Source organism: Ovis canadensis, chromosome 2 (genome assembly GCF_042477335.2).
Source record: "Ovis canadensis isolate MfBH-ARS-UI-01 breed Bighorn chromosome 2, ARS-UI_OviCan_v2, whole genome shotgun sequence".
NCBI lineage: Eukaryota > Metazoa > Chordata > Mammalia > Artiodactyla > Bovidae > Ovis > Ovis canadensis.
Window position 1 is genome coordinate 243,731,391 of NC_091246.1, and position 21,723 is coordinate 243,753,113.

Here is a 21,723-nt window from a genome sequence, read left to right on the forward strand (position 1 = left end):
TTTTAGCTTATAGTTCACATGTATCCTGACTGCCAGATAAACAGGAATGAGTGCCTCGTCTTTTGTTTTCCATTTCTAATCATAAACAAGACCAAAAATACTTCAACACTGAATGAAGATGCTAAGTGACTACAGCTCTTTGAAACAATACAAAGGCATAAAGTCTAACTAATCAGTTTTGTTTCTCTAGACCTATGTTGGGGGGTCAGCAGACTACAGCTTACACCCAAAGCCAGCCCTTTCCTTGCTTCTGTACGGCTATGAGCCAAGAATGGTTTTACGTTTTTAAATGGCTAGGAAAAACACAGAAAAAATATTTAGTGACACAAATGATAAGAAATTCAGATTTCAGTTTGATTGGGACACATTCATGTTTCTTGGTTTATTATTGTCAATGCTGTTTTTACTCTACAACAGCAACGTTGAGTAGTTTTGACAGAGACGCTATGGCCTGCAAAGCCTAAAATGTTATCTGGTCCTTTACAGAAAAAGTTTGTGATCCCCTGGCCTATCTGATACACAAAAACTCTTGACAGCTCAAGTGTTTGATACATTTGGTGTTTTTATATCATGTAAAACACAAGACAAATGTACCAAACTGCTTTTGGAAATGTATTTTAGAAAAACAAAATGTCAAACAACAGGTACTCTAAATGATATCATACCCCGGGATGAATTTACACACATAAACAAGTACCCTGGTCTCGATAATATTGACAGTCTGTAATGAAAATAGTTGATTATTACCGTGATAAATGGACAAGAGCATTTAACTGAATCAAATTATAAGACATTAACAAGAGAGACTGACAACATCATAGAAGTGTATGTAGAGTCTTTGAATAAACCAAGGACTGTACTACAGGATTAACAGGAGGGAGAGAGGCGTCTGGGCTGAACAGGGATTGTTTGGGTTACCTGCGTGGGCCTGCGGGGATCACTTGGTACAAATTTGTGCCCCAGTACAAGAGATTCTAAGTGAAAAGTTAGACTTTATCCATTATTGTAGAACTATTTAATTCAAATATTAATTATTTGTTATATATCTGAGATACAGAAGTATCTTTGGCAAAGAGATAAAACAAGGTTTCACACCTCTGAGAACCTCATGGCTTTGAGGAGACAGGTAAAACTAAAAGAGAGAGATTAACATTTCAAAATTTTAGTATCACTTTCTCTGGTGGGGCTCTACATCATCATCAGAATGTTACACAAAAAGTAAGTTTCCGTAACTATATCATATCAAAGTGGAATAAATCAAAGCACGTGGGGGTATTACAGGATGCAAATCAGAGAAGGCAAGCAAACTTAGAATGCACACTCTGGGGATATGCTTCATGAGGGTACACTAATAACATCGATACAATCTTGTCAACAGGTTCTGGGCTACAGAAAGCTTCCAAAGCCACAAATACAATCCCACACCAGCCCCAAGTCCTTCATCTAACAAACAAACAAACACCCCCTTGTGCCTTGTGATCTATGGTGAAGTTGAGATCTCCAGGAACTTCACAATGTTCTTTTAGAGAGGGAGAGTCAATGGCTAGGGACATAAAACTGAATAAACCACTGGGAATTAACCAAAGGACAATGGAGCCAGAAAGAAACAGAGCTGATTAAACAAGAAAAGCTAGAGGAAGAAAGCAGAAGGATAACCTGCTAGGGGGAAAACTGGGACAGACCTGGATATCAGATGGTAAGTTATCTGAGGGCAAGAACTGTGACTCATTCCAGGACTTACTTTTAACTCTGTGAAGAGCTGATAACGTGGGAGATGGAAGATTCTTCAGAATGCCTCCATTTAGGACCCAGACTTTTGAAAGCTACAGGGAAACAGACTTTGACTGAATACATCAGTGATTAATACCCAAAGATCTGGGATGTCCAAAGACATAAGGTGTTATATCCTGGGAGATAATTAATCACAGGCTGGGAGACCACTTGGTCTCTGAATCTCTAAATGATACAGCACAGAAGAATTGAGCACTGGAAGGGAGAGGAGTTGGACTGGGGACCTATCCCATCCTAAAATTCTGATAATGCTGCCTCTTTGCTTCCCATCCCTGCAATACACTGCCTAGAGGGCAGTGATTGAAGAATGGATATCAGTAAACAGTGCTTTGCCTTTAATTCTAATCCCCTGTGCTGCATTGAGACAGGATTCTGTATATATGGAAACTCTTCTTAAAAGAGACAGTAGAGGTGAAAATGAGGGATTTAACTGTATCCGTTATTGATTTGGGGTCCCTGAAAAGAGAGTTGGGACTCTATGCCTCTCCACCTCCTTTAATCTTTAAGAGTAGATTTAATCCTGTTATTTACCCCAAATGGGATTTTGACTATCAAAAACCGGAGAGCCCCTTCTAGGATATCAATCACACAAGATTAGAAAAGCATTCTCAGTGCAGATGTTTCCTTGGCAATTTGTCATCTGTATGTTTGGTTAGACTATTACTAAAGTTATTTAGCTTTCAACCTTTATTTCTGATCTGTGGGAGTAAAAAACCACTCTATTTTCTCTTCTTTTTATCTTTCAAGTTCTAGTATGGCAGGAATTTCATTTACAAAATGAAATACTCCATGAATTTTTAATTGCTGATCATAGCTACCCCTCTTCCTCTTCCAACCTGACTTCCTCACTTTAACAACAACTTCTTAACCATTTCAGGCATCCATTCCTAAGGTCCACATCAACTTGTTTCTTTTTGCATCACGTTCTGACGCAGTAAAAAGAAGATCCCAAGGCATGAGGGGTAAAAGCAGCAGAAATGAACCAGACTTATGGATACTCTTCCCTACGGTGTAGAGGAGGCAGATGGAGTCATCCCACAGATGAAGAGTTGTTTCTGCTTCTACTACGAAAACTACCAACAACAGGGCTCATCTGAGTGCAGTGTAAAAAAGCAGAATTTCCATATATAATAGAATCAACATAACAATAATCTCTCTCAGTGTGACAGAGAATGCTGCAAAGAACTTTGGGATTTTACAATTTCTATGAAGAAGAACAAAAGTGAAGAAAACTTGGTAGAAAAATTCTATATAGCTTTACTCTGCTCAATACTCTAGGCAAGAAAAAAAGCAACTTCCTAGTGTTTCATACTATTTTTGAATTTTCTGTCTTCCTTTCGTAATTATGTGGTCACTGGTAAAGTCTAAATATAAATTTTGATTGGTTATGCCTTCAAAAAATAACCAAACCTCTGATGCAAAAAATGTCTTATATTCTTTTCTGTAGGAAATATTACAATAGTGACTTAGGAATGTAGGAAAAGGTGAATTGTCTTACATCCACAGGAATTTAAGTAACATTTAATAGGAAGTACAGTAATATTTAATAGGAAGAAATGTACTAGGATCTGAGATGACAACAAAATCTAGTCCACAGATAATCCCTAGTCTCATGTTAGTCAACAGAGTCAGTATCTTTTCCCTTCAAAACGTTTGCTAAAGATACAAAGAAGTAATAGAACTGACCCATGAAAACTGAAGCTCCTTCATAATCCACATGTCTAATAATCCATATGTCTAGCATAAGAAGATGGCTAAAAGACAGGTCCAAAATACAGATGCTGGATTTATTTTCAAGAATGGTCCACTCTAAGTATACCACAGAGGTAAGATGAATTGCTTAAGTAAGAATTCTTAACTTTAGTTGTTTAAGTGTTTGCTCAAATATCAATAAGGAGTAGATGGAAATAAATACAGCTATTTAATTGCTTACTTTTATTTTAAAAATATCCAGGAAGCAAATGTGTCTTCGCTTTTTTTTTTTTTAAATTTCTAGTCCCCAAAAGACCAAGCATTCCATGCCCACCAGAGCTTCTGGTTCCTGGAACATTCTCAAGAGGTAGGTTTGTCTCTATATTATTAGGTGGAACTCTGGGCACCAAGGAGTTAAGTCAGCTTCTCAGAGTCACCCTAGGAATAAACCAGTAGCAAAACCAAGGCAAAAACCCAAGACTTTTTACTTAGCCCCAGCTGCTTTTTATTCATCAACCTGCTGTTAAGAAGGTTGAAGAAAAAAAAAAAAAAGGAGATTGAATCAAGCTAAAACCAACACACAGCTATTTGGATCTGTCTCTGGTATCAAGAATGAAATGAGATGTGAGAGGAAAACCAAGACTATTTACAGCTGTATGTTATACCTATGGACAGCAGTGTAAAATATTTTCCCTAAGATAACCGGACTGGCCCTTCTCTTCTCAACCATTCTTATTCTATTAACAGAAGAAAAGGCCTCTCCTTTGACCATCTGAGAACTCCTGCTGCTCTTCAGAAAACCAAAAAGTATTACTGGCTTACACTAGAATTTTAATAGACTTGAAATCAACTCCAGTACAAAGGGAAACACAACTCAAGGTGATGCTTTTACAATAATAACGAGTAAAAAGCTATGTACAAGGATGCAAACTGGAAATATAATCTGAAACAGTTTAAAAAGTATCAATAAAATCCTAAGATTATTTCCTTGTTTCTCGAAAAAAATTTAAAAGAATCTAACTGATAACTATAGCTTTGTTATTTCATAAGGAAAGTTCCCATATGTCTATTTCAGATAAAGGGGAGTATTATGATGCTCACTTTCTGTCTTACAGAACAGCTCTGCAGTATCAGATTGATTTGAGGTTTCTCTTTCCTTGTTATGAGTATAAACAAATATGCTTAATTACAAAATATTTCTTATAAACAGACATAGCCTGTGACATGAAAGATATACACTTATACCAGACTTTAAATTTTAACTTGCTTTTCACTTCTTTCCCATCTTTTTGGAGAGCCTATAATAACCTAGTCACAGTTTTCAGGAAATGCCATAGTATTATTTCTACATGTCTCCAGAAAGAATAACAGTGGTGGGTATTAAAGGACAAAAGAGTCTTGGCTCTACTGTTCTCTGTCTCTTTTTTTAAACTCTAAGAAGCTACCACCTTAAAAAGTCTTGTTTAGAAGTTTCATCAGCTGGAAAGTGTTGAGAAGTAAAGTGCAATAATCTCAGTTTGACAACTCTATGAACTCAGATTTCAAAACAAATATTTGAGACAACATTAACCAAATCATCCACATTGGTACATTCAAGTGCCATAAAAAGCAGGCTACATGCAAGATTTCATTAATACTGAGGGGAGAAAAACAGGTTAGGCATCCGAGTTGGGTTGTGAAGAGAGAGCACACGCATATTTACCACAGGGAAGCCTTAAAATCAGCATGCAAACGGAAGACACGTACTTGTCACAACAGAGCCTTAGCTCACAAGACCATGGATTAAAGACAATTAATTTCAATGCACATGTAAGAATAAACAGGTCTGAAATCTATCAGAAAAACAAAATATATCAATATATACTTTAACCTTATCATAATGGCTAAATATTGCTTTTAGCAATATAATTACTTAATTCAATAAAGAAGTAACACAGTATTCTGATTCAGAGAAGGGTATGCGTATGTCCAGATCTTCAAGAAATTTGTTATTCCAGGACTTTTGAAGATGGGCAGAGTAGTCTGGAAAATTCAGCCCTGGCTGGAGGTTAAAGGGCACCAGCACCATTTTCCTTACACCATCAACATTACATTTGTGGAAAATGCATTTAACTTTTGCAGACCTCTTCTGTACATTGGGCAGGATAAAAGTTGTTTGTCCCTGTACACCTCAGAAACATACATAAGAAGGCCACGGAAGTCAAAAGCCCCTTTCAGGAAAAGGGTTTTGTATGCACTGGCTTGATATCTCAAGAAAAGGAGTGGTTATGGATTCATAGATTAAAATGTACCATTTTAAGGCTTTGGAAAGGTTAGCAAGTTGAATTTTTTTTTTTTTTTAACTACAAAGCCCATGCCACACAAGTAACTATCATCAAACGTGTCTACAGGATACCCTGCTTTGTAAGAAGCACTGGAGAGGAGTACTGAGCAACAGTATACAATTAAGAACATGCAGGATAAAAGAATTAAAGCTTCTGGGGAAAGTACCAACCTGCTGCATGCTTAAATCCAATTTGCCTAAACTTGTTAAACTTCGGTGAGGAAAACTGGCTTTGGCAATCCATGGCTACTCCTTTGTACCCCATGATATATTGTCTACAAAGAGTAACATTGTATTGACAGAACATGATCACAAGCGCTTCCCTGGGACAGGAACTATCAAGGTCAGAAGGTAACACACAGGAGGTAACACAGTAGAAGCGAGTGACAAAGTTCAATGGTTTTAGTCTTGGCATTTCAGACGAGCCCCCTGTTTTCCGATCACAGAAAGACCAACCACCAGACAGCCAGTGCAAGAATCACGAGAAAAGACATCACGAAAGGAACACGAGGAGATGAAAAAGTACTAGAGTAGAGGTGGCACTTTTTGAGAAACTTGTGATCCTCAGGGATTGGAATAGAAACCTTGGGAAGAGTTTCTTCATTTTCTTGCTGGGGCAAGGCTCTTTCAGTAGATCTCTCTTGCCTTTTAATTTTCTCTTCGTCCTGCACTAACAGAGCACGTTCCTGTGTCTGCTTTCACGGTAGAAGATCAAGAAAGACAGAGAAAGATGAACAAAATGACAGATGGAAAATGCTCAAAAATGATACTTGGGGATGTGCAAAGGATTTGGGAAGATCTTTTGGACTCTGTATTTTACTTTGCTTTGGTAATTATCCTAGCAAAGTTTCTATAACACAGTAGGGTACTCAATAGGTAATTTTTTGAGTGAATGAATGAAGATCAGAAATCCTCAAAGTTCAAGGAATCACTGGACTTCATTAGTTACAGTATTTATTCCTCTTTTAAGGATATTCACACCAATTTTCAGTCATTTTTCATTGCTTTGGTGCTGCCAATTTTTCTTAGCTCAATTGGGCAAAGCCAATAATGAAACATTCTTCTTGCCATCAGAAAAGTTACTTTTATTACAAATAGAATGGCAGAATATAAAATGTTATCCTCGTATCTCTTCATATAGGCCTAAAAAAACTGCAATAGTTCATTCAGTATGGCAATTAGCTTTTGCTCAAGGGAATAAAAATCTTAATCCTATACATTTTAAAGATTGCAAAAAAAACACAGAAGTATAAAAGTTTATATGAGCCTCCAAGATCTACCAGAAAAAAATAAACCCTAACCCAAACCCTCACAAATCTCAATAGTTACAAACTCCCTCCCCACCCACTCAGAATCATGATTTTAAATAATAATAAGGACCATCGCAAAGGTTTATACATCACATTAAGCAAACGTTTTTGATACTTTAAGGAAAATTATTTTTTCCCAATTGAGAAATTTTTCTCCCCCAGCAATTCCTGTACTCTGCCATCCAGTCAAGACAGATGTTTTCTATGAAAGGAAAAACTTGGCTCTAAGTTCTCTCAGTTGAGCCAGCCTTCTCTGATCTGTTCGGAAGTTCGACACTGGTTCTTTGCACACCCCTAAGTGATATGTATCAGGGAGAAAATAGCTGGGGGACTGGTCAGCAAAAAAAGGAAAAAAGGAAAATAAAGGATGCAAAATTAAAATGATTTTTAAAAGAACATAAGAGGGAGAAGAAAGACAACATAAAAAGAATAGGGTACAATTAAATTCGTTTTTCTCTCTGAATACATATTTACATCTTCATGCAGCTTTTCAACCAGCCATGCGCGGAAATAAGCAAATTGAAAGCTGCAAAATGCAGCAGTGAAAATGTTATATGTGTTAGGTCCAAAGGCGGTGGATATGAATTTACTAGTATAGCCAAAAGAAAAAAAAAATCACTGAGCAGCTGCTGTTCAGTTTTGGGGGGACTATCTGCTTAGTGCCATAACAAGAGCAAATTCTGATTGAGAAGCACAAGTCATAACAGCAGCTTTACCTCTGGCCCACCAACCTTTCTTTCCGAGGGAAGGACAGAGGTTTTCTTCACCTGGTCACACACAAATTATATAAAATTCAGTTGCCTTGCAATGCAACAACAATGCTGTCAAAGGTGGAAGAGGTATCCCCAGAGAACAGAAATACTGCCCTAATTATCAAAGAAAAAGTAAGATATGCCAGAAAGTGGAATTAACCTACATAAAAGGTTATCACAGTATAGTTCTTATTTATTACATTATTCATTTAGAGGGGTAATACCATAACCCTAGAGCTAAAGTACTCCATATTGATCTAATTTAATTTGTAAAAGTCATTTCTTCAAAATCCACAGAATGAAACAGATATTCCCTAAATCAGCCCTGAGATGGTTTCTGAAGGGTTTCTATTAAGACACAAGATTATTTTCTGGAAATGGAGACTGGTTTGAATTTGCCAAACCTCATCCAAGAGGGTACTAAGTTACTTTTTCAAAGTATTTGAGCATCTTTTATTACCTGCAATGAGTCAAAAAGAAAACATATTTAGAAAATATGCAGTTATGGGTTGCAGGGTTAGCCAGGTGAGGTAGCAACAAGTGCTTTCTCATGAGGTCATGGGCTTATAGAAGGTCATGGGCACGTGCAGATTTGGGATACGGAACTAAGGACCAGGGAGTGGAGGCTGAGAGGACAGAGAATAGGAAAAATTGCATCCTATCATCCCTGGTAACTTTTTCACTGCCCACCATTCAGGAATTCTCCAGCTTCTTGGTGAAGTGGGTTCAACTCTATTTGGAGAGCTATTAGCCAATTTTAATCACAGTTTGAAAAATATAAAATGTATCCTTTGTGAACAAACTTACTATCTTCTCCAGTTCCAGAAACTAAACAGTAAGTTGGAATAGTTTACCATGAACTCTGAATATAAAAACTAAATTTTGAAAAATTATTAAGATATCACTCTACCTTTCTTAAATAGAACTGCTATTGTTTTCAGGGAAAATCAGCACATAATTTTAAAATCATTACACTGTGACTATGACTATATATATACATACACACACATACATACTTAACCTGTACAGGGTAAGATTAAGTAAAGGATTTTTTGAATATGTGCTCAAAGTAACTTTCAATATGTTCTCATTACACAGATTCATTTATTCAGGTGTCGTATTTCTAAAATGGGGAATGACAACAACAATAGAAAAAGGACAGCCTCTAAAAGGTATCACCACTTCTAACTGTGACTATCTTAAAAAAAGCAGTATATTAAATTTGATGTTACTCATAAAATAAATCATCAATAGTTCTTCTAAAACTGAAATACAATCATTAAGACTTGGTATTCCCCATTTTCTGGCTTAGAGGCCGCCTCAGTTTATTATATAATTGTGGTCAACCATTCCAGACATTTCTAAGTTGTGCAAGTGTTCAAACAAAGTTTTTAAAAAATGCTTATCCCTTTCCAATTTTGATCTTACTAAATTTAGTAAACTCTCTGGCCCTTGAAGGCACAGTTGGGACATAAAGTTCTACTGGCTTATGGTCAATTTGTAAACATACACTAGGCAGAAGCATGCAGCTGCAGAGACAGATCTCAGGGCCTAATCATCAACCAGTTGCTCTAAATGGCTCCCATGACTGGACTGGGTGGTTCACGTGACTTAAAAAGTTAAGTGTCTGATCACGAATGCTTTAAAGTAGGAATGAACTGATGAGACACCAAAGCTAGATTTCAGCTCTGAACTTTCAGATACAGATTATCAATATACAAAAGCATTTATTTCACTCATTCTCACAATTCATCACACAGACAAAGTACTCACTCCTTCTCCTGTAGGGATCTGCCCATTGATGTTAAGTGTTCGAAAGGGAGAGTGAGTGGATAAGCGTTTATCCCATTCACTAGGTCGTGGTTCTGGTACGGATTCCATGAAGTTCTTTTTCAGCTCACTGATGCTGGCATGATGTTTTTTGATCTCTTCTTGACTTTTGTCTAAATCCTATAGTTGAAAGGACAAAGATGCAAAACAATGAATACTCAGGGAAAAGCCCACATCAATGGAAGCCCACAGAATACTATGGGCACGGGTAGAAAATAACTCCACATCCAGGATAGATGTTATTAATCCATAAATTGCATTCAAATTGTAAATATACAATATGGTATATTTTCTTGTCTTTTTTTTTTTCAACATGGTGCTTTTCTTGGAAGCAGTAAAGCATCATCACCCTATATCTCTTAGCAGTTATAGAACCCATAAAAAGCTCACTCCTTAATGTTACAACTCTTCTTCCCATCATGTCACAGCACTGGATCTCCAACTCCTCATCCCAAGCAGGTAATCCTACAGCCCAATCAGCCTCAGCTTGATAGGAACTGATTAAGGCTCAGCTCAGGCAGGATGGAGATAGCGATAGATAAGGAGAAACTGTTAAACGAAGGACGTGGTGAAAGATTTGACCCCCACCACTGGCTGCCTTGCCTTAATGAACTGCAACTAACTGCACAGTATCCCTCTATCTCTACCTGGAGAGAATTTTGCTTCCTTATTACCTGGTGGCTGTTGTTGGGTTTTGGTAAATAGGAATAACCCCTTCTTAATACAAAAATGTATTATTGAAATTCCTGGCTCAAGCCTCCGGAGCAGATTGTTACTATCTCTGAGTAATTACTCGGGGATATACAGTATAATGGAATTTTTTTCTTTGTCAGTACTATCCACACCCACTAAAAGCCTTATGTTTTCTACCTTCTCACAGCTTTACTTCATCCCTTAGTACCATTCAAAATAGGAACTGTCTTCTAGTTACTGTCAATGGATGGGGAGCAATTTAATAAGAACTTGTCAAATACCTTATTATGTCTCACTGACAACTTAAAATAACTATTGGAGCAGATGCGACTACTGGACAACTAGGGAAAAACTCTCATGGGGGATATTCCAAGGAGAAATGATCAAAACTGGACAAATAAAGCTAGAAATGATATAATAAATAACATTCAAGTTTATGCAACAGGAGGCAGAAACCAACTTTCAAAAGAGAGACTAGGCCAGAAATAATCTGGGAAATACAATGTGAAGACAAAAACTCAAATGTTCTTTGTCCAACATATTTCTTCAAAAAAACTCAAAAGATCTGTGCTTGAAATCAAAACATGTGGGGGCCTGTCACTTGATGACTGCTAAAAATTCTGTGTTTATTATATATCAAGGCAGTTCTGTATCCAAGAAAAGCACAATACTAAATATATCTCTTAATATGCTCTGTGACTTTTGGGGATTAGTCTTTTTTTTTTTTCCTTTGGCTCCATGGGAAACAGCCTCATTTGGGGGGGGTGGGGGGGTGGGGAGGGTGAGGGGGGAAGGAACTTGTTTAAACAAAAATTTGCTTAAAAAGTTCCTCCTGGGGCAATAGAGGCTTCAATTAAGTAAATTTTCTTCAAAAGCAATGTCAAAGAGAATACAGTATAAGAAAAAGAATCAGTGAAGCATATGACACAATTTTGATTCAGGAGATATTCATTCAGAAAATGCATTTAGTAGCCTATTCCTTTTATTTTTGCAAGACTGAAAGAGGTTTACGTGATCTGAGATCAAAGAGAAAACTAATGCCAAAAGGGCAATCCTGTAGCTCCCCCATTGCCTGCTGGGGTGACATGTGAGTATAGCTCATGAAAATGGGCGTCACCATGGGGAAACCACAGTTTGCACTTTTGTTCCAGCTGAAAGCAAGAAAACCATGTTTACTAGCTAAAGAAAAGCAGGAACAAGCCCTGTCAACGACTCCGTAGTTGGCTGAACAACCGAGACCCACCAGACATGTATGGCTCTTGACCTAGCTTCTGACAAAAACCAAATCTGCTCGGGCCAAGAACAACTAAACAGATTTGGGAGGGTTAAAGGTGAGAATGGAGCAAAACAAAAATGATCAAGAGATGCTACGATAAAACCATAACTCTCTCGGTTATTAGCCTCTTACTTATGAGAAACTGGTGATTTGTTACTTAGCCTGCTTAGCTTTTGTTTGGCTTGGAATCTGAGAAAATAAATGTTTCAATAAAATCAGTAGCTTCTGAGGAAGCTTCCTCCAACCTTTTTAGCTGGCTCTGTTGGAAACCTGTGGGGGCACAGAGGAAAATTCAGATTTCAAAGGGACCTGTTCCAAATAGAAATTGCCATAGACGCTTGCTACAGGTTCTCTTTGGGAGATGGAGGAGGCGGCGGCAGATCTAAAAATGAACTCGACCTTATTTGTGCCAGAACAAAGCATTAGTGGGGGTGGGGTAGGAGTAGGGGGAGGAAAGAATACTTAAAAAAACCTGCTAGTATGACAGACAACTTGAGAGAACTTCCTTAAGTGGGGCTGGGGGTGTGCAGGGGAACTTTTACAATATAGAGAATGATGGTGAGCCAAACCATTTTGGCTGTCTTCAGGTGAGACACCTATCATCCTACAAGTTTAGCAGCAATCAAAGCAAACACGTCATTAAACAGAAAATATTCTGGAAAGGTGGTTAGTAGCTTTAATTTTCAAACACACACTTGTTTAGAAATCCCCTCTCATGGCTGCCAATGAAATGCTGGGAAAAACACACCACACACAGGGACTCTGTGAGTCTCAGAAGCCATAACACACCTCGTGGAACAAAGGACAAATATATGATTGGCACTGCAGGTTCCAGTTAAGAGGAGGAATCAACGGCGGGCAAGCCAGGAAACAGGCACGTTTGGAACTGGGAGACGTTACACTGCATGAGAATAAGGAGATCAGCTGACATCTGTTATTCTTCCTAATCTCAGGAGTGGAACCATTCAGGTCTAGTTTCAGTTACGTGCTAAAGCAGAGAGATCTAGTTACCAAGTTTAAAATGCCCTAGGATCCAGCCTAAGAAAACTCCATGTTACATGAGGTAAATATATATAAAGCACTTGGTATTGTGCCCATTGTGCAGGACATGGTTAATGAAAACTGGCCATAGTTTATTTTTATCAAAGTGTACTATACCTAGCAGGCACTCAAAATATATGTACTGATAAAGAATAAGATGAGGTTAACTAATTCCTGGAGGATAAGTTCCATCTAAAAAAATTTCTTCGAACTTCCACTTTAATAATACTTACTGGTACATATGTTCACCTTTCAGGTCTCAGCGAAGTGTTACCTCATCAGAGACAACTTCCCTGTCCACCTTATTTGGAGCAGATCCTTTTTATTAGCATGCCATACTATCTCCATAGCTTTTATAATAACTTATAATCATTTTATCAGTTTACTGGTTCACTGTTTCTCTCTTCCACTTGTCCCTACACTATATGCTTCCTGAAGGCAAGAACCACTTATCATCTTCCTACACAGTTACATTTCCTTTGTACTTGAGTTAAATCCATGATGTCAGAATTTATATTTGTTTATATTTATATAAACATATATATAAATTTTTATTTATATTTGTGGTTCTGTCTTGAGTGGAGTCATAATTAGGTCATCAGAGAAGAGTTCCTGATGTGTAAACATGACCTGTTTTTTCACAGAATAACTCCAATTTCCTTCATTTTTCCTCATAGAGTTCCCCTAATCTTCTAGTTAGTTTTACGTTTCCTTATCCAATGTGGAGTCTGAAACTAGATAAAGTATACTAATATAAGTTTGGTGAAAATCTGATCAATATTGACTATAATGACCTTACAATTCCTATAACAGATAGTTATGTTGCTATTTCTGAATAGGAGAAAAGTGTAGTTTAATAATTATATGGATCCTAACACAAATCCGAGCTTTACCGATTTACTAGTCTATAACTGCAAAGAAATTACTTAATTTCTCTAAACCTCAATTTTCTCTTTAAAATAAAAATTCCATACCCATAGACTTGTTTTGGGCTTCCCTTGTGGCTCAACTGGTAAAGAATCCGCCTACAATGCAGGAGACCTGGGTTCAGTCCCTGGGTTGGGAAGATGCCCTGGAGAAGGGAAAGGCTATCCACTCCAATATTCTGGCCTAGAGAATTCCATGGACTATACAGTCCATAGGGTCACAAAGAGTTGGACACGACTGAGCGACTTTCACATTCAGACTTGTTTTATAATTAAACTATCTTATATATATTATATGAACTATTCATTAAATGCCAGCCTCCCTTCCTTCCTTCCTGTATTTTACTTTTTTCCCCGACTACTCTTTCGTCATTTTCACAAGCCCATTTTGAATTGTGATCATACTTTTCCACACTCTCTAGGTTCAGAAGATTAAAGAACCATACAATTTTGATGCTTGAGACATATAGGAACTTATACTCTTGGACAATTCAATAAACTTTTAAACAGTGATACAGTTCTTTCTAAAAGTGGGTAAAACAATGGAACCATGGGATGCAGAGAGGTAGTCCCAATCATATATTTTTGGATAAGTATGAGAAATGGAAACCAGAGATTCACAAGTAGAGATGGTTGCATATCTTCATGTTTACCAGCATGCAAAAGCATCTTAAACCTAAAGTTCTCTCATGCAATGGCATGCAAAACCAAACGCAGCACAGAAAGAAGAAAGAGGATCAGCGAAGAATGCAGGTTACAGGCAACCAACTGAAATAAGCTTCAAGTTCATACAAACCTCCAACATTAAATTGCTATGTCTGATATAAATGTTTTCACCATCTAGTCTCTCTCTCTTTTTCTGTGAAAATGAAAGAGGGAAAAACAGAAAAGCATAAAAAATTAAAATGTTGTTCTTGCGGGAAAAAACTGCAAATTGGCAAACCAAAAAAATATTCAAAATTAAATGTCGACAGCGAAGCATATGCCAACATGAAATGGTCACAGAACCACAAGGACACACAGAGAACATGATTACCAGCAGAGAATGGATGGCCTTGTTCATGAATGATGCGAGAATGCGATGATGTTATTTAAACAGACAGTGCTCCTGGCTTCATTGGCTTCTTACATAACAAGCTGTTTTATGTTCCTTTTTGAAGCTAAGCTGTTTGAGGGTTATCTTAAAACACATGACTTTAAGAAGTCTTGAATCTCTGTGTTCATGGAGTAGGGAAATGCTTTAAAACATTATTTAGCTTTTTGACATTGTTTCATATTTAGTAATACCGCAGTACATACATCTCTAATACCTTCCATAAGAAAGATCTAAGGACATTTTATACAGAGTCAGTCAATATTCTATTCAGTAAAAACATTCATCCCATTCCCTGGCTAAGAAGAGTGAGACACAGAACAGCCAAACCCATAATTATTAGCAATGCTGGGAGCTGCTGCTATGACGGTTTCCATGATGCTGTTGTTTAGTTGCTAAGTCGTGTCTGACTCTTTATGATCCCATAGACAGAAGCACGCCAGGCTTCCCCGTCATTCACGGACCCCCAGAGTTTACTCAAACTCAAGTCCATTGAGGATAAATACTGGATGCATATTGTTGATTCCAAGCATATGGTGCCACTGTGAAATAATTCTTATATAGTTTAAAGGATAGATTTGGCCTTCACTTATGTCATTGTATTTAAGAAGGTGTTTTCACACTGAAAAAGTTCATTTTAATGACATTTTTCAATATATAGTACAGGATTATAATTTCTTTAGTATACATATGTGTGTATATATATATGCATATATATACATTTGTGTGCATATATGTGTGTGTGTGTGTGTATACATCTGCTACTTGAAAGTATTCCCAGCTTAAGAGAAATCAATGAAAAGAATGGATCACTGTCTTTTTAATGCAATATGAAAGTCAGCAGGGATGATGGTAATATGATTTTGTGAAAGTGAAAAATAGCTAACCTTCCTCATTCTTATCAGATCTTCAGGTTTTTCTGCAAGCTTCTGTTTTGCCATTATTAAAAAAAAAGAAAGAAAAATGATAACATATTGGCTCACTGAAGTTTGTTTGAACTTTCATTATATATATATATATAATTTTTTTTTTTTTTTAAGGAGCAGGGAAGACGGGAGAAGAAAAAATTGGGGAGGGAGGGAAAAAGCAACAAGTGGCCCGCTGGCACAAACCTGCGTTTGGTCACCGTTTGGGGTGGGTACTGTGACCTCGATGTGGGTTTTTTCCACCTACATTTAAGAAATAAAGTGGTAAAAACATTTCAGGTTAGTAGGTTTCTATGAATGGCAATATTTCCAAAACAGCCACATCCTTATGTGGTTGTGAAATAAACTGATATGATGCAATCGTACAGGGGGTGTTACAGGGAAGGACGCTGTTCTCAATCATAATCTGTCAGTTCACCAACACATTCTCAAGGCTGAAGAGGTAATATGGACAGCCAAAGGATCAAAAAAAAACTAAGGTAATTATTCTATTAATGAAGAAAACATGTTTCTACTTGTTTCGTAAAAAGTATTTACTAAAAATAATAATTTAGGCTTTAAAAAGTCATGTTTTCCTTTTTAAAAAATGATGTAGAAGTATTTTCAATGACGGTTAAAAAGAAATTTACAAAGATATCCATGTGTGACATACGTGACAGAAACAAAAAGAAAATCTTTACACTTAAAGCACACATAAAATAAACCACATATGACACCAAACAGGTAAATACAAAAAAATTCTGTTAGTTGATCAATCTACTTAAGGAAGCAGTTTAACCGTTGAGTTTATTAGACAGCAACACATCAAAATAAACTCAATGCAAATGTTACTGATGCATGCAGTTACTTTCAAGGCTGATTTATAAATAAGCACACACAGGGCTCAGCTGCAACATTCAACACACTGTACTCCCCTCTCCAGGGAGTGGGAGCCCATGTGTTCGGTGGATATGAAAGATTCATCCTTAGTAGTAGGAAGATAGTAACTAAGGCCTCCTGCTTAGCTTTGAAATACCTTTAGTAGCAGTCATTGTGTATGCCCCAAGTGGAGTAAGCATAAATTTAAAAAACAAGACTGTTAAGAGAAAGCATAATAGTAAGCAATGCCTAAAGCACTGGATATATCAAAATGAGAAAAATGTTTTTATTAAGGGTCAAATCAATCACTTTGTATCTTTACATTCTTCACAGCACTTCATTAATTTGTGATTTTGACATATTCTTTGTTTTTGGCTTCCAAGTGGCTTGCTGGATCCTAGTTCCCCAAGCAGGGGTGGAAACCTGGGCCCTCAGCAGTAAAAGTGCAGTCTTAACTGCTGGACTGTCAGGGAATTTCCTTGACATCTTCTTCTTGATCACATTTGGCAGCCTTACCTCAGAATATAATGTCATTGTGCTGTTTCCTCTGGGACTGAATATAAGGAACATAAGATGACAGCAAACTTTGTGACACTGTCAAATCATAAGCACATCTGGCTACAGCCCTTTTAACTGCTGGGGTAAGTAACAATTTGGGTTACTTCTGCTCTGAATCCCGGGAGACTTGCTGTGTGGCTGTTCACAAGTTATTTCACCTCTCTGAGTTTCAAGGTTTTTATTGATAGAATGGAGACAATATCTTCATAGAGTTGTAAGTGCTTAGCAAATGTAAGTTTTGAATTATTTGGTAAAGCTTAAATTACTTGTTTAAATGAATAATGACTTCTTGCTTGGGTCCTTAGCAATCCAACAGCAAGAAGTTGAGAGTCTCTATTTCAGTTTAAGAATGGAGACCAAGTAGTTCTGCGTATGCTCCTATAGAGAATATTAACTGAGATAAATCTGCACATGAGGAAAGGTACTGTCTCCACACCTGCAAAATAGGTCTTGTCAAATGATTCAAGATGCCAAAAAGCTCTCTCTATCTGGCACCAAATTAGTGTTAGGTAATAAGATTTCCACAATTACAGGGCTACTTTATTACTACTGCTGCTTTATATAGTAAATACAGCTTCAGGCAAATGCCATAATTAGTTTCTAGCTGCTACAAATAAAATTAACTCAAGTCTTTGTTAGCTCTGTCACTATTAGTACAGTAATAGAAGGTGATCAGAAGTGGCTTTCAGTCTGATCTCAATACAAGTATCTGAAAATGTATTTATATAGAATTAACCAGCAAGAAGGCCCCCTCCTGGCACCTAAGTGGTGAGCATATAACAGGAAGTGATCACCCCACTCTGCTGAGGTCCCAAGAGCAAAGGGAACCTATTCATGAAGATACTTTTATCTGCCAGATAGGTGAAAGAACAAGGAGGTTAGCACAAAGCCAAAGGAATCTCGGCCACCAGAAAGACTCCCTTGCCACTTCCACTAATTCAACATTTTCAGTTAGCAATATAAATGGAAAGATAGTCAAAGTGCCAGGTGAGCTACCCTAACATTAAAAACTGAAGTAGTCTAGCATCAAAAAGGCACTGTTGCTAGTGAACCTCGTGGCCAATGTCAAGCACATTTGGCTAGATACAAAAATGCACACACTTAAACCATTCACTGAAGTGTCCCCTACCTCTGGACTCAAGTTGGTCTCAAAGGACAGGGAGAACTATGTCACACTGAATACTTTTTTAATACAATCAAAGCCGAGCCAGACTGGCCACGCTTTATAGATAAACTAGAAATTGAACTGGCTCCAAAAGAACAGAAATAATCAACCTATCTGCCAAGGTGAGGGCACTTACTAAGGTCTTACCCCATTTTACATTTCTTAACAGACATATAAAAATGTAGCTTTTCTTATAAAGAGTGTTTCTATTAATTTCTGTTGTCAACAGTGAGACTTGTATTTACTTTAATAAATCTGAACTGACACCTCAACTCCATCGCTGCTTTAAATGTATTTTTTAAAGCTCATCAACATATAAAAGACTAGTTCAGGTACAGTTACTCCTGGGAAATCAACTAATGAAACTTTAGTGATTTTTCAACAAAGTTCAGTGACTGTGGTACAATCAACTCAGAACTATAAACAATTCAGTAGCATAACTTTCCTTACGGAATGGATCTTCTTTTTATAAAGTTAGTTAAGATTTGAACAACCACATATATGTGCTTCATATAATATCTGGATATTCCTTGGGCACGTTACACATATATCCATTTTAGGAAATCAAATTATATTTTAATCATACTAGCTGAGCTTACTCTTAGAAAGGAATGTGGAGATTCCTTCTGGATGAGTAAAAATTATTTTTAAAAGCAGATGATCACAGTGCTGGTGAGTTTTACAGGCTCAGTTTTTAAAATTTAAGTTGGGTAAAGCTGTGTGTCACCTGAAAACATCTGGGAGAGCTTACAGTCTTCATGACATAATTCTTTGAAAATATTTTACAGGTCTACAGGGAGTTACCTTGTTTCAGAAAGAGTGAGGAAGAAATAACTTCGTTAGGATTCAACAAAAACCAGTGCTTTGAGAACCCTCCTGGTCAAGGAGTCAACACCTCTGAACCAAAACGTGAGCAAGCTGGACCTCTGGGCTTACGATATACCTTCCACGCTTCCGTGGGCTCTGGCTCTGCTTCCTCAGGCGGCGCCTCTTCCGGCTTCACTTCCAGCTGCACTGCTTCCGTCTGCGCTTTCTGGACAGGCGCACCTGGGGCACCGCCTTCTGCGGCTTGACTCGGAGCAATGGCGGGGGCAGAGGTGGGCCGAGGACTTCGGTCTGCTGACTCAACGGCCGCTGCTGCATGAAAGAAAGTGAAAGGGAAGTGAAGGCAAGAGTCACTGTACCACCTTCACAGCCACCGGGCGAAAGAACTGTGGCTTCAGGACACATATGAGGGTTACAGTGTCCAATGGCTAACATACAGAAGCTAAAAAAATGAATTATTAGTGTTCTGGCAGGAGACCAACGGCTTTAATGGACACAAAAGTTAGAAGAACCCTGACAGAAAAGCTAAAAACTCCTGATGATGATCATATTCTATCAAGGGTGGGATCGGAGGCAGGACAGGGGGTGAATGTGAAAAGCAAAATATGAAAAAAAAAAAAATGAAAAGCTCATTTTATTAAAAAGTTGGCAAGATTGTTTAACCTTGTAATCTATTAGCTTCAAGAACTTGCAAGGTAGTCTATGAAGGAGAAAAAGGGTTAATTAAGTCTGATTTCTTTCAGGAAGACTTTTTGAAATAAAGATGCATTTATTTATAGGTGATTTCAGTAACCTAAAAATATATTCTAGAAAAGAGGATTAAGTCTGATGTTTCTGTTAAGCCTCCTTGGAATGATTACAAAATAACTTGGAATGATTACAAAATAACTTGGGATAAAGGAATCTTCTTATAAGACATGTACAATTTTTGATGGTTATTTAAGAACAAATCTTTGAACCAGACACTTTCCTTTTTAACTTTTTCATTAAAAAGTAAAATTCAATCCATTCAGCTAGTTTATGTCTTCTGGCTGTGGCATTTAATCCATTTGTGGAATACTCTCTGACATAAATTGCAGCAAGATATTTTTTGATCCACTTCCAAGAATAATGAAAATAAAAACAAAAATAAACCAACGGAACCTAATTAAACTTAAAGCTTTTGTGCAGCAAAGAAAACTATAAACAAAACAAAAAGATGATCCACAGAATGGGAGAGAATATTTGCAAACAAAGTGACCGACGAGGGATTAATTTCCAAAATACACAAACAGCTTATGCAGCTCGATATCAAAAAAACAAACAACCCAATCAAAAAAACGGGTGGAAGATCTAAATAGGCATTTCTCCAAAGAAGATAGGCAGATGACCAAGAGGCGCATGAAAAAATGCTCAACATCACTAATTATTAGAGAAATGCAATTCAAAACTACAATGAGGTATCACATCAGTCAGAAGAGCCATCATCAAAAAAGTCTACAAACAATAAATGCTACAGAGAGTGTGGAGAAAGGGAGCCCTTCTACACTGCTGGTGGGAATGTAAATTGGTATAGCCACTATGGAGAACAGTATGCATGTCCCTTAAAACACTAAAAACGGAGCTACCATATGATCCAGCCATTCCAACCCTGGGCATATATCTGGAGAAAATCATAACTCAAAAAGTTACATGCACCCTAATATTCACTGCAGCATCATTTACAACAGCCAGGGCATGGAGGCGACCTAAATGCCCATCAGTGGATGAATGAATGAATGAAGAAGATGTGGTACGTATATACAATGGAATATTACTCATCCATAGAAAAGAACAAGACAATGCCACTTGCAAGGACACAGATGGACCTAGAGACTGTCATACTGTGTGAATTAAGTCAGACAGAAAAGACCAATATCATGTGTTACCACTCATATGTGGAATATTAAGAAAAACAGTGTTATTGTGTTGGCTAAAAAGTTTGTTGAGGTTTTTCCTCAACACATGAAAAGATGTTTTTTGGCCAACCCAACACAAATGAGCTTATTTACAAAACAGAAATAGACTGACAGATGTAGAAAACAAACTTACGGCTACCAAAGGGGAAAGGGGTGGAGAGGAATAAATTGGGAGACTGGACTGACATATACATACTACTACATACAAAATAGATAACTAATAAGAACCTGCTGTATAGCACAGGGAATTCTACTCAATAGGCTGTAATGACCTATTGGGAAAGCAATCTAGAAAGAATGGAGATAGATATATATTTTATATATATATATATATATATATATATCTCAAGTATATATATGCACTTGATTCACTGTGCTGTACAGCAGAAACTAACACGTTGTAAATCAACTACACTCCAATAAAAGTTAATTTAAAAAATAAAATAAATTCAAAACCTTTGGTCTTTAGTCCTTAAAATAATCAAAACAACACTTTGAGTTCTACCCTACTCTCTTCCAGAGTCTTATCAACCTGCATCATCACTCCCACTCTCTAATATATTTAGAGCAGCAGTTCTCAATCAGGGGTGATTTTGTCCCCCAGTCCATGAACATTTGGCAATATCTGGAGACATTTTTGGTTGTCACAACTGAGGAGAGAAGTAGGAAGGTGTACTGGCTCTAGTGTGTACAGAATAAGCTTGCTGGTTCAGTTCAGTTCAGTTCA

At 37.3% G+C, this 21,723-nt stretch overlaps 1 protein-coding gene across 29 annotated transcripts in view; it reads right to left on the reverse strand.

The window, feature by feature from the left end:
• Nucleotides 1–21,723, reverse strand: part of EPB41 (erythrocyte membrane protein band 4.1) — a 184,590-nt gene that overhangs the window by 29,034 nt on the left and 133,833 nt on the right. For 9 of the 29 annotated variants that reach the window (XM_069578817.1, XM_069578813.1, XM_069578793.1 and 6 more), the window contains exons 12-14: nt 19,178–19,371; nt 14,431–14,493; nt 9,642–9,818 (exon numbers count right to left, since the gene is read on the reverse strand). In XM_069578817.1, the coding sequence (XP_069434918.1) occupies nt 9,642–9,818; nt 14,431–14,493; nt 19,178–19,371 (434 nt within the window). Of the gene's footprint in view, nt 1–3,770; nt 6,499–7,832; nt 7,884–9,641; nt 9,819–14,430; nt 14,494–15,716; nt 15,897–19,177; nt 19,372–21,723 lie in introns of those variants that run through there. The other 20 variants (XM_069578801.1, XM_069578806.1, XM_069578805.1 and 17 more) reach the window with 7 other exon arrangements.